Source organism: Saccoglossus kowalevskii, chromosome 4, assembly GCF_978046115.1.
Source record: "Saccoglossus kowalevskii chromosome 4, keSacKowa6.1, whole genome shotgun sequence".
Classification (NCBI taxonomy): Eukaryota; Metazoa; Hemichordata; class Enteropneusta; family Harrimaniidae; genus Saccoglossus; species Saccoglossus kowalevskii.
Window position 1 is genome coordinate 43,465,366 of NC_140644.1, and position 13,398 is coordinate 43,478,763.

Sequence of the window (13,398 nt, forward strand, 5' to 3'; positions counted from 1 at the left end):
CATAACTTTAATTAAGCCCATTTACTTGATTCCTGAATTGCAGGACAGAAAATTGAAAAAAAAAAACGATCCAACTTTCTTGGGATACAATTTGATTATGTTCATCATCTTGAAAATATTGTGCCATCGTTCATTTTTGGGAATTTGCAATTCCTAATATGGTAGGCTGCAAGTACCCAAGGGTCGTTACACTGAAAGTATGGCACATTACAATTTATTACAAATGTAACATAACATATATATAACAATGTGAATTGTTGATAAACATTGCCTGTGTAATTCAATACAAAACTTATGTTTTTAATAGTAAAAACCCAAACAGAAGGTTGTAACCCCCTCAATGGTGTTTCCGTAGCCATTACTAATAAGACTGGAAATTGTATTGTAGTAGACATAACATTAGCTTAAACCAAAAATTATATTTATAACATACATGTATGCTGGACATATTTTTGTTTTTGACTAAAACTGCCAGAAACATTTTGCCTTGGCCATTTCCTAGATGCTTTCTATGGGTGGTTTTGCAGTTTTAATGACAAAATTGAAAAAATCATGAAAAAAAGTGGCAAAAATGACAAAGAGTTGGCTCACATCAAGCTGTGCTTACTGTGGCAATATTTCAGCAAAAGGTTTCAACTTTATCTGTTGTCTCGGTGATATAGTAAATTATAACAAAGGGTTCTTCTGTCTTACCGGAAATCACAGAGCACACCTTTGCCATGGCCCAGATATTACATTTAGTCATGTCAATGTTTGCATTGTTCTTTTTTTTTCCATATAACATCTTTGGTGTGGAGTACTATAAATACAATACTGTATGCTGAACCATCCCTGGGTTCAAAGTGTGTTTCTCAGCTGTATACTTTTCTGAGATCACCACTGATTATATTGTACACTAGTTTTTCTGGGGTTTCATTGTAGGACACTGACATCAGTTGATGTGCGACGGTTGATACTGCCGCTGTACTGTCTTCATGCATACTTTGAGTTATCCTAGTAATAACCTTATACTATGTTCAGTGTCTATCTTCCCAAGTTAGTAAAAATAGAGTCTCATACTGCTCTATTGAAGTACATTCTTTTAATCCTTGGAATTTTTCAGATATTAACAATTGTAAAATAGACACCCTTTCAATTTGACCTTGATCCTTTCTTTACATTAAATACATGTATATTATAAAAACCATATATGGTTAGTTGATCTAATAACATTTCTTTAAAGTACTGAAATCTGCTTTAGTTTTTCAAGGGATAACTTTTCGCTAATATCGCATGTCGTAGAAAATTGCAAAATTTTGTAGTCTTGAAAATTCTACTAGAGTCATTAAATTGTGAAAATTCAGTTCATAATAATTGTGACTTGCTGAGCTGTTGTCATGGTTTTTTCAGTCTCGCAAAATTCAAGCTTTACAGTTTCTCTCTTCAGCTCAACTTTCCAATATCTGTAATATCTCACAAATCATTTCTCTGCAATAAATATTCGTCATTAGCATTCTGAAAGTGAAAGATATTACAAAAGCTGATGATGTATCTATATTCACCTGTGTGAAACCATTTTTAAAATTTAATGTCATTTCATGATGGAGTTTTTTTTCTATTGTAGATCTATCAAAGGCTCAAAGAAGTTTCTCCGACACTCTTACAAATTTTAATTTTGAGTGTATTGGGCATAATCAAACTGATGATGAAATCGTTATAGGTAAGTTAATTTTACTCTATTGGAATTTAATGTATTATAGATCAAGGCAGTTTGTCAAGACACAAGAGATATAAACCCTGACATTTACGCTTTAACAGATGCACTTGCAAAACATGTATATTACAAGGGCAACCTAAGGTCACAGAATTTAAAGAGGTCATGTGTCACATCACAAGCTGCACTACCCTGTCTCCTAATGAAATCTGATCTAATTGATTAGAATGGGGTTTTAAATCTTTCTTATTTTAACTGCAAATATTTGATACTGTAGATAGTTGTTATTGACCAAATCTTATAAATTAGTAATGATATAGTTAATCCCAATTAACATTATTACTCAAAGATTGCTAAAAAAAACCTGGTGTACATTGTCTGCCAGAATGACTGTGATATTATTATTTTATCCTGTATTTTCACTACTTCAGTCTTTTCTCACAGTGAGATGACATCAAAATATTTGCTGTTTCAGGCATTGAACCAAATTTGCTGACATATCACGTATTTTATTTCAATATGTTTTAAAGTGTGACTGGTTTCAGGTCTTTTTTTCTCTGGACTTTAAATTTAGCAGTGCAGTTATTTACTTAATGTCGGATGGGTGGCGTGTTATATGTTATCACGTCATTTATTTTGGCCACAATCTATGATAATCTAACCAATTGACCTGTATAATAGCGTGACTTCCCATGTGCAAGATATGACACGAAGCAATACTAAATCTTGAAAGCATACAACTCCCACAGTGACCTAATTGATTGCTTCATGGGCCATCATGGTTTGACGATTCAAGTTATGTTTCCATTACTTACAATGGCACATTGTGTTGTTTAAAAGATGCAGAGAATACAGAGTAGTTATCACTCAGGCAATCAGCTTTACAATGAATTCTGGGGGGGGGGGATTGAATTGAAAAGAAACAACACTCTATCAATAGGTCAGACACCAAGTATATGTATTCTTTGTATTGTTCAATGACCTTGAACTTAAAAAACAAAATACAAATTTAACTTTAAGGAACTTTAGTCTTGTTCAGTATTCTGCTGTACAGGTAATCATTGGTTGAAACCTGCCATATACTGTCATGTTTCAGTTTGAAATAGAACACACAAGATTTAGTATAGGTCTGAGCACTTTAAGTAGTTGCCCCAGGATATATAACATACCAGCTGATCACTGGTGCTTATAGCTTTGGACAAGATTACAAATGGACTGTGCTGATCTTGGTGTTTGACTTTTAGACATGTGCTCCACACTCCATTATGTGACATTATTTCAATAGAAATGTTGCTTCAATTTCTATTGTTACTTATTGTGGTTATTGTTCTGGAACAGTGCATATTACTCTGGCTACCGTTACTTAGATAATTATTGGCTGTGGAGTGTAGTTTTGTCATGTTAGCAATAAATTGTGTTTTAAATATAGCTGCAGACCAACCCACCTGTCCAACGTTCATAGCGTACTTGTCACTCCAAATATTCCTCTAGCAGTGTACAGGTGATCACACAGCTATAGTCAGACCATTATGTTTATATTGTGATCTGGTCATGTAGTTTCATTAATATGTATAAATGTAATATCTCAAACACTGTTGCAGCAATGACAATGCAAATAATGCTATCATGAACTTATCATATGTGATCTAATTAGTATGAATAATTCTAATAAATATCTGAAGAACCAAAAACAAAGGTTGACTTTACATAAATGCTTCTTGTTTAATAGGCTAATTTTAAATTTGGAAATAATTTTAAATACCCTATTTCTGTTTTATGTACTGCCAATATTCTCAGCCCATAGGAGTTTTTTCTAAACTTTCTTTGAATTTTAATTGGCCAACAACAAAAAAACAATTTGGGCATTGTGTATGTCAAAAAATCATAGAGCATCAACATTTTTTATTGAACCCATGTGTAAACTGGACACTGTCTATATCAAACCCTGTGTAAACTGGACACTGTCTATATCAAACCCTGTGTAAACTGGACACTGTCTATATCAAACCCTGTGTAAACTGGACACTGTCTATATCAAACCCTGTGTAAACTGGACACTGTCTATGTCAAACCCTGTGTAAACTGGACACTGTCTATATCAAACCCTGTGTAAACTGGACACTGTCTATATCAAACCCTGTGTAAACTGACACCGTCTATATCAAACCCTGTGTAAACTGGACACTGTCTATATCAAACCCTGTGTAAACTGGACACTGTCTATGTCAAACCCTGTGTAAACTGGACACTGTCTATATCAAACCCTGTGTAAACTGACACTGTCTATATCAAACCCTGTGTAAACTGGACACTGTCTATATCAAACCCTGTGTAAACTGGACACTGTTTATGTCAAACCCTGTGTAAACTGAACACTGTGTATATCAAACCCTGTGTAAACTGGACACTGTCTATGTCAAACCCTGTGTAAACTGGACACTGTCTATATCAAACCCTGTGTAAACTGGACACTGTCTATATCAAACCCTGTGTAAACTGGACACTGTCTATGTCAAACCCTGTGTAAAATGAACACTGTGTATATCAAACCCTGTGTAAACTGGACACTGTCTATGTCAAACCCTGTGTAAACTGGACACTGTCTATATCAAACCCTGTGTAAACTGGACACTGTCTATATCAAACCCTGTGTAAACTGGACACTGTCTATATCAAACCCTGTGTAAACTGGACACTGTCTATATCAAACCCTGTGTAAACTGGACACTGTCTATGTCAAACCCTGTGTAAACTGAACACTGTGTATATCAAACCCTGTGTAAACTGGACACTGTCTATGTCAAACCCTGTGTAAACTGGACACTGTCTATATCAAACCCTGTGTAAACTGGACACTGTCTATATCAAACCCTGTGTAAACTGGACACTGTCTATATCAAACCCTGTGTAAACTGGACACTGTCTATATCAAACCCTGTGTAAACTGGACACTGTCTATATCAAACCCTGTGTAAACTGGACACTGTCTATATCAAACCCTGTGTAAACTGGACACTGTCTATATCAAACCCTGTGTAAACTGGACACTGTCTATATCAAACCCTGTGTAAACTGGACACTGTCTATGTCAAACCCTGTGTAAACTGAACACTGTCTATGTCAAACCCTGTGTAAACTGGACACTGTCTATGTCAAACCCTGTGTAAACTGAACACTGTGTATATCAAACCCTGTGTAAACTGGACACTGTCTATGTCAAACCCTGTGTAAACTGGACACTGTCTATGTCAAACCCTGTGTAAACTGACACTGTATGTCAAACCCTGTGTAAACTGGACACTGTCTATATCAAACCCTGTGTAAACTGAACACTGTCTATGTCAAACCCTGTGTAAACTGAACACTGTCTATGTCAAACCCTGTGTAAACTGAACACTGTCTATGTCAAACCCTATGTAAACTGGACACTGTCTATGTCAAACCCTGTGTAAACTGAACACTGTCTATGTCAAACCCTGTGTAAACTGAACACTGTCTATGTCAAACCCTGTGTAAACTGAACACTGTCTATATCAAACCATGTGTAAACTGACACTGTCTATATCAAACCCTGTGTAAACTGAACACTGTCTATGTCAAACCCTGTGTAAACTGAACACTGTCTATGTCAAACCCTGTGTAAACTGAACACTGTCTATATCAAACCATGTGTAAACTGACACTGTCTATATCAAACCCTGTGTAAACTGAACACTGTCTATGTCAAACCCTGTGTAAACTGGACACTGTCTATGTAAAACCCTGTGTAAACTGAACACTGTCTATGTCAAACCCTGTGTAAACTGAACACTGTCTATGTCAAACCCTGTGTAAACTGAACACTGTCTATATCAAACCCTGTGTAAACTGGACAGGTTTCACTGTAATTGTACATATACAGTATGTGTGTGTTGATACTTTACTAGTTAAATGACCTAACTGGGAAAGGTCAATACACTTCTTAAATCTTTTGTTGGCTCTCTCACCATGTCTGTCACATGATCACCATCATATTGTGTATATTTCTGTATTACAGCGTGTTTACTATAGGTATAACCATTCAGCACGTTGAGTCATGTTTCCTGTCACATGTTCTGGTATAGAAAATGTTACTACATAATACACTCAGCCAAACACTTGATCGGCCATGACTCCCTGTCGTGAACAATGTCTGCTTCTTTAGCAAGTCAATAGTAGGTCTATTAAAAAGGTGGATGATTATAAAAATAAACAACATTCATAAATTGAAAAGTGATATGATGACAGATACACATTGAACAGCCATGGCAACCAGTTCCCGTATGTTGAAATTTCTCTGATATATCTAGGCAGCTTTCTCTTTCCTACTTTAGACACTCCTTATTGGTTAATGTTATTTCATTACTCATGGGGTAGGTATGGCTGTCCATTTATAGACTCTTGTTACCAAACGCTTCAGCATGGTATTATGAGTTTGTTTTCAGGGGTGGGTGATACCAAGGTGGAAAATGGATACACATATGGGGTTAATTCCTGGAATTGCAATAGAGAGGGTTCAGGCCGAAATACAATATATAGTGTTTTCATGTTTCGTCTGATATTTCTGTGATATTCTGCTGCTGTAAATAATGCAAGATTTGTTCTGAAATTCAGTGTGTTGTGTGCACTCCAGAGTTATTCGTTTTTTGCTCAAAACACCCCTATTTTTTAATGGCAGAGTCCAATAGTTTCACTCCCACTGGGAAATCTGCATTGTTGCTTGAATGAGAGCTAATTAAACACACTTTCCAGACTGGCGAAAGTGTATGCAACAGCCAATTTTAACAGCCTGTCACGTGATTTTACTCTGAATGTCAACATGAAAAGAGACTAGTCCATTTTATGCAGAAATAATTGGAAGTAGAATATATGAGGGATTGTATCAACAGAGATGTGTATACTGAAAAGTAATATCTATCCTTCTTTTGCATTGCTGAACATTTCTGTTTTAGTATACTGGTTTGAAAATGTTGAATTTGCATGATGTTTTTTTTTAACTGAAACTCCCCTATTGATTGAATGCCAGGTTTGAAGAAGAACGGCACACCACGTGATTCGTTTGAATACAATGGTGAAGGGTTGACACAAATTTCTGTTCAAGTTAAACATTCCTCCACAGAATTTTGCATGGCATGCAGTACACCAATGGCGGGATGACTTTCGTCGCTGAGCTGCACGCAACAACTTCGCGTGTGATGTAACTTGTTAGCCGTGGATTGAATGAATCTTGATTACCGGTTAAAATGTTGCTCATTTGCCGTTGGTAATCTTTATTTGGAATAGGGAATTTTACTGCCCGCGCGCGCGCGCGGGGGGGGTGTCTTCCGAGAGCCCTTCAGGGTTTATAAACTGGATACAAATGGCAGACGAAAATTTGTATACAAAATAAAAGTAGTCCGGTTGCCAATGAAAACAAGCCGATAAGCTGGTTGGCGATGCTAGGACATGAATGTGAAGCTAACGCCGGTTTATAACTAAAACCGGGCACCGTATACCGAAGTTCGCAAAAAACATTCAGTCTTTAGAAGTCACTTAATTTTATTGCTAGGACGTATTCTGCCGTTAAATGTATTATTTCCAACCGTTTTGCGATAATATTTTCTAGAATGGAGGCAGCATTTACATTTCATTCAAAGTTCAAAGTTGCATTGAGATTACGTTGATACAGTGTAACAATGTCGGCGCCAGTGTGCAACGTAGCCAAAATAAAAGGCATAATCATTTAAACACTGCTATTACAAGACTGGTATTACTGCTCAAATTGACTAAGTGTTCAAAACGTCATAAAAAAGACGCCGCCGTCGGTGCGCGTCGCACAATCTTTTTGCTAGCTGTCAAACAACTTGTTAAGTCAAAACATCTACGCGCCAAAGTGAAAAGGTTGACGCACGAAAAATAAAAGTCAACCCGCCAACTGTCTCCACTCTAAACCACGCCCACAGAATAAATAAGTTTATCTGCGTTGCTTCTCACGATATCCGACCGTCAAATGCCAGAAATATGGCTAATACTGTTACTGCCACCGGTAAAATATTGAAGAGACGGTCAAAAACATCAGAGGTTGAAAATATGATTGTTAACGAAATTATATTGTGTGGCGGTAATCCGATCACTGGTCATTTTTCTTCTTTTCGTGAAATAGCAGAAAAGTTTCGTTTCACCGACAAGGAGATCTGCAAAATATGGCGAAGTGTATTATTATGCAGAGCAAGCAAAGGCAACAGACGATATTACCATATCAATTTGAGCAGTAAAGTTGGCGCGAAAGTATTAAAAAAAAAAATTGTTGCCATGGTAGCTGTAGGCCAGGATTGTTTTTCCAATTAGTGATGGTACTACCTGCCTGTCATGTATGAACAAAATTAGCCAAGAGAGGAGTTAAAAGCTGTTGCTGGTGAAAAGTTACCCCAACGTTGGTGTCCATTTTCTCGGTAATGAAAATAAACATAAAAAAACAGTAAATTGTTGCCCACATTCAAGCTGAGTGGAATGTGCTATGTCTGTGCTTTTCAATCATGGAAATGTAGGGTGTGATACATTTAGCGTGAAGGTATTAAAAGAATCGGTTTTTGGCTGTTGCCATGGAAACGGTGGTCAGAATTTGTTTTAGGATTTTACAAAAAGTAACTTTGTGCCCACACTCAAGCTAAGTAAAATGAGCTTATGTCTGAGATGTTGTATCCTAAATTTGTTGGAGGAGATACATTTAGCGTGAAGCTATCAAAAAATCATTATCAAAAAATGTTTTTGGCTGTTGCTATGGGACCTACCTGCTAAGTTTGAGCGAAATCGGCCAGGCCAAGACACCCAAAAGTGATTGCAAGAGCAATCCCAGTGGAGCGGATTGCCAATACCATGTTCATTTGCGTATTGACCGTGAAAATACCAAAAACCTTATTGCATGGGTGATATGCAAATTAGTTTTAGTCAAAATAGGTAGCAATACTTATGCCATCAATGGATTCACATTGAATCCTATTCTGTCTTGTCAATCCGACACGTTTCTGATTCACCGTGGCGGCGGCCATCTTGGAAAGCAGCCTGGCGACACAGGCTCAAATAAAAAGACAAAATGAACGAAAATACGACAGATTTATGTCTTCAATCAAAAATAAATCAACCAGAGTGTTCACTAGTACTAGAAAACAGTCAGTGGGTAGAATCCAAGTCAGCAAGTTCGTCAACGGGTGAAAAACTCTAGTAAAACAGGAGCTCGTTTCAGCGTGTGCAGTACGTTACATACATACATACATACCTCAGTTCAGATTTGTTTAAAGATTCAACTTATCTTTAGGGACAACATCAAAAGTTCAATGTAGGATAAAAAACTTTCCCAAAATTAAATTAAATTATTAATTTATAACTCAATAATTAAAAATTATAAATAATTGTCGATATACTGGTACAAGTATCGGTACATGTATTGGGACTAATTATGTATCGGTAGAATTAATGAAAGAAAAAGTCTTTATGTAGCAGGCAGCCCACTCAGCCCGCACATCAGTATAGTAGAATTCTATTCATATATGATATAGCTATAGATAGTGTGACAATAAATTATGTAAAATATGCATAGTGTTAATAAACAATTTGCACTGGTGCGTGCCTTGAAGTCCAAGAATGTTACTACTTTATGGTCAGTCAGTTGTCCTAGAGGTCAGATGTTATCAAGCATTAATACCCATAAGGTATATATCTGTTGTTAATGCATTTCATATCTATTAACATAAAAGCTGATATAGATCATGGGGTGCCTAGAAATATTAACATATGTAAAAATAGAAAATGAATGAATTGCAAATGGTATACATTCCTGACATTTCTAGGTCATGTGCTATTGGTTGCAAAATGTAAATTAGGCAGTCCCAGTATCGACAGAAACTGATATTTTAGCCACCTTCATATTACATTTACATATTTTATGCATATTAAGTAAATTTGTCAAGCCAAAAAAGGTGCATTACAATGTCGACTGTACACTGTAATGCAATCATTGGTGAATAGTAAAGGTCAAATTAGTGATTCATATCACGCAATTCTGTCTCATAACGCAAGTGTCATTTGACCTTTTATTTGACCTTTTCGCAGTCGTGTGTTATGCAAGTAGAATATGTCATGTGACCTAATGATGTCAGTTTTCTATGTCTTCTTTCATAGCATTAATGGCTGGTTACCAATTTCTATTAAATATGTAAATGGTACCGTATTTGCTCTATTAGTAGTACATGTGCTTATGTTTATGACTGAGGTGTGTCTATGGTGAAAGTTACATTTTACTGACCTAAGTATAAGAGATGCACTTATTGTAATTTATTATAGAGTTCTATCAGTTCAGTTGCAACAGTCTGAGAGTCACTTTGGTGGATTGTACTGAGGTTCTCCAAAAATGAAGTTTGTAATTTGTCAAAATTTTTATTTCTGCTTGAAGTCTTGTATACCGGTATTTGGACGATTTTTTTATGCAAGTGAGTGAGTGAACAAAATATACAACATTTGCACATTTTTCTATATTTCTCTGGAATTTTGGACGAAATAAACATACCGTAAAAACTCTATTAATTCGCGGTCTCTATTAATTCGCACACCCATTTTATTTTTGAACGCTAATTTTTAAATGTATCCTTTTAATTCGCGGCATTCAAAAACATGTTTAAAATTGTATCCTATTAATTCGCTAGTCAGAATAAAGTGGATAACTCAGAATATATTGCATAAAGACATTAAAAATATACATTTTGTTTGAGGTTTTTATGTTATCAGTACTTGGTGTAGTCGCAATCTCAGATGATCTCCGTCATCACAGCCTTTCAGTTAGCAAGCAGTTAAGGTTCGGTCAAGATTTGACCTGAAAAAAATCATTCCCCCACGACACTACAGATGTTGGGCAAGATTATTACTTAGTCGATAAATATCCATCGGTCAGCACATCGATTACGAATTTCCATGATGAAAAGCTTAATACAGGGCTTTTCGTCGCTGGTCCACAGGGTTGCATCGACCATATGTCCGCCATTTTTGAAAGTGATTTTATTCTATGACGTCATTTAAGTGAACCGCCCAATGGTGCATAAATTGACGTTTTTGATTGGTCGGGCAATTGACCTTGTGTCACATTTTCATTACAAAAAACACAGAGTTAAGCGGTCATGTACATTCTATAAATCTAACCATGCACACATAATCTTGTACTGACGTGTTTTTTGTCCAAAAAAGACGTTTCCTTTTATTTAACCCCAAGTTAACTCTTCACGTCCATGGTATTTGTGAGAGTTGAAAGATTTTTTGAACACATGACAAGTAACTATATTGATTTGCGTCAAGCTGGGTGGCCCGAATTTAAATATCAGTGCATGAACTCTGGAGGTCTTTGCCCAATGCCTCACGTAATTCAAATGCGTGGTTATTAGAGTTCAGTTGAAATGTACTTGAATAATGCGATCGAAATGCGCTGCCCAGAGTTTATTATATTATAGTAAAATTTTATTTGACATACCGGTATGGTATGTTTATATTTGCGTAATTATTACGAATGCAACGCATTATCAAGTCGGTGATATTGAAATATTCATAGACCCAATACCCCAAGTCAGTGCCCTAACAATAGTAAAAAAAAAATAATTATCCCGAAAGCAATACATTACGAAGTTGAAATGTTCAGAGCCGGTACAATATTGTAAACAAATTTGCGTAATTAGAAAAGCAGTGCACTAAGTAAATGACGTTGACATATTCAAAGCCAGTACAGAGTTGCATACAAGTTGCGTAATTACAGTACCGTCGGATATAATAACAAGCCGGTAGGCTGGTTGGCGATCCGCTCCGCTCAAAAACAAGCAACATGTTTTTTGGCTGTTTCCATGGTGACATAAACGTGAAGCTGACATCGGTTTATAACTAATACGAAGTTCGCAAACACCATTAAGTCTTTAGAAGTCACTTAGTTTAGTACTAGGACCACAGTTACTCTCTCCTAGTAGAGTGACTGTGCTAGGACGTATTCTGCTGTTACATTTATTATTTCCAACCGTTTTGCGATAGCATTTTTTAGAATGAAGCGTTTCCCGGAAATGCTGGAAAGCGAAATAATGAAATAACGAAATGGTAAATATTTACCTAAATTGCAGTGTGTTGACCTTCATAACAATATACTTCATAATGCAAAACACTAGTCACAGTGAGTAATTTAAATATACCACTCCTAATCGAAAAATATGACCACAGTCCAGAACTGCAGTCAAAAGTCAAGAATGCCAGCAAATAAAGGACTCTGTCCCACAATCCTTTGTGCGCGTTATTACGGACACGCGCAAAAAACTGTACCAAGCTTGTCAAATCTGGGTCAAATATACAGTACGCTACTATCTTGCCACAGATTGTTTAGTAGTGGAGTGTTCGGTGACCATTGAATTAGCCCGTGATTCATATTTTATGTGTATTAATTTATTCATCAATTTTCGTGACTGACAGTACTGCCCAAATTTTAGTCAAAAAACGCAACTGGTGAAACAGAAGAGCATCGCCAGGCGATGGATGCAGGGCTCTTTGGCAACGACCGCATAGAGGTCAAAATACGCGTTCTATTTTTACACGTTAAATTTGGCTCTTCCCTTTCGCCCCCTCCGGAATGTTCTACTTTTGCAGCCTAATAGCAGGTTTTTCGAAAAACGTCTAAAAAACACAAGAATTAGTAGAAATGTTCCTGTTTTGGGCGGATTATTGATAGAGAATAATGTCTTTATTACAAAAATGCTGAAAAACCGTGAGTTGTTGCCTTAGTTATTTTTTTATTGGCGAAAAACTGCGAACTCGGCAAATTTGGTTGCACAACTTCCCTTTATCATATACACCCAGCGACACCGATGCCAGCTGACTGTGTACAAAACTGGTAGGAGGTAATACATTTGGGGCGAAAGTATTCAAAAATCAGTTTTTTGATGTTGCAATGGCAGTGGTGGGCCAGGATTTTTTTCCAATTAGTGACGGCACGACCTACCTGTGAAGTATGAACAAAACCAGCCGAGCCGTTGCTGGTGAAAAGTTACCCCAACTTTGGGGTCAAATTTCTCGGTAATGAAAACAGATATCAAAAATTCAAATGGTAACTTTGTGTCCACACTCAAGCTGAGTAGAATGAGCTATGTTTGAAGTAATTTATCCCAAATTTGTAGGAGATACATTTGGCGCGAAGCTATCCAAAAATCAGTTTTTTGGCTGTTGCTATGGCAACGGTGGGCCAAAAAAATTTTCCAGATTTTTCCTTATAACTAGGGTTAAGGTGTGACCTACCTGCCAAGTTTGAACGAAATCGGCCAAGCCAAAAAAATCACAGAAGAAATAATACGTGAACACTGGAACACTGGAAATGTACACACACAGACACACACACACACACACAAAACGAAACGACAAAAGTGATTATAAGGGCAATCCTAGCGGAGCGGATCGCAAACAATTTTACTAGATTGACGCGCGGGGCACGAAAGAAAAAGGTTGCTAAGGTAACGCGCCAGTTCAGTGCGTGACTTGGGGTCAAACTTCGGTCAACACACACTTGATGTCAGCATCCTGCGTAGCAAGTTTCGCAAAGAAGTACTTGAAGTTCATATGCGTCCCAAAATGATGTCGCTGATCACTCAGTAGTCGCAGTGTGTGTTGTATCATGTTCATGATGCACCCCGTTTCGACTT

At 36.8% G+C, this 13,398-nt stretch overlaps 1 protein-coding gene across 2 annotated transcripts in view; it reads left to right on the forward strand.

Annotated features, from left to right (window-relative positions):
- The window catches only part of LOC144352636 (rho GTPase-activating protein 26-like), a 140,910-nt gene that overhangs the window by 1,835 nt on the left and 125,677 nt on the right, over positions 1-13,398 (forward strand). For both annotated transcript variants that reach the window (XM_085498157.1, XM_085498158.1), the window contains exon 2: positions 1,604-1,699. In XM_085498157.1, coding sequence (XP_085354283.1) covers positions 1,604-1,699 — 96 coding nt within the window. The remainder of the gene's footprint in view (positions 1-1,603; positions 1,700-13,398) is intronic.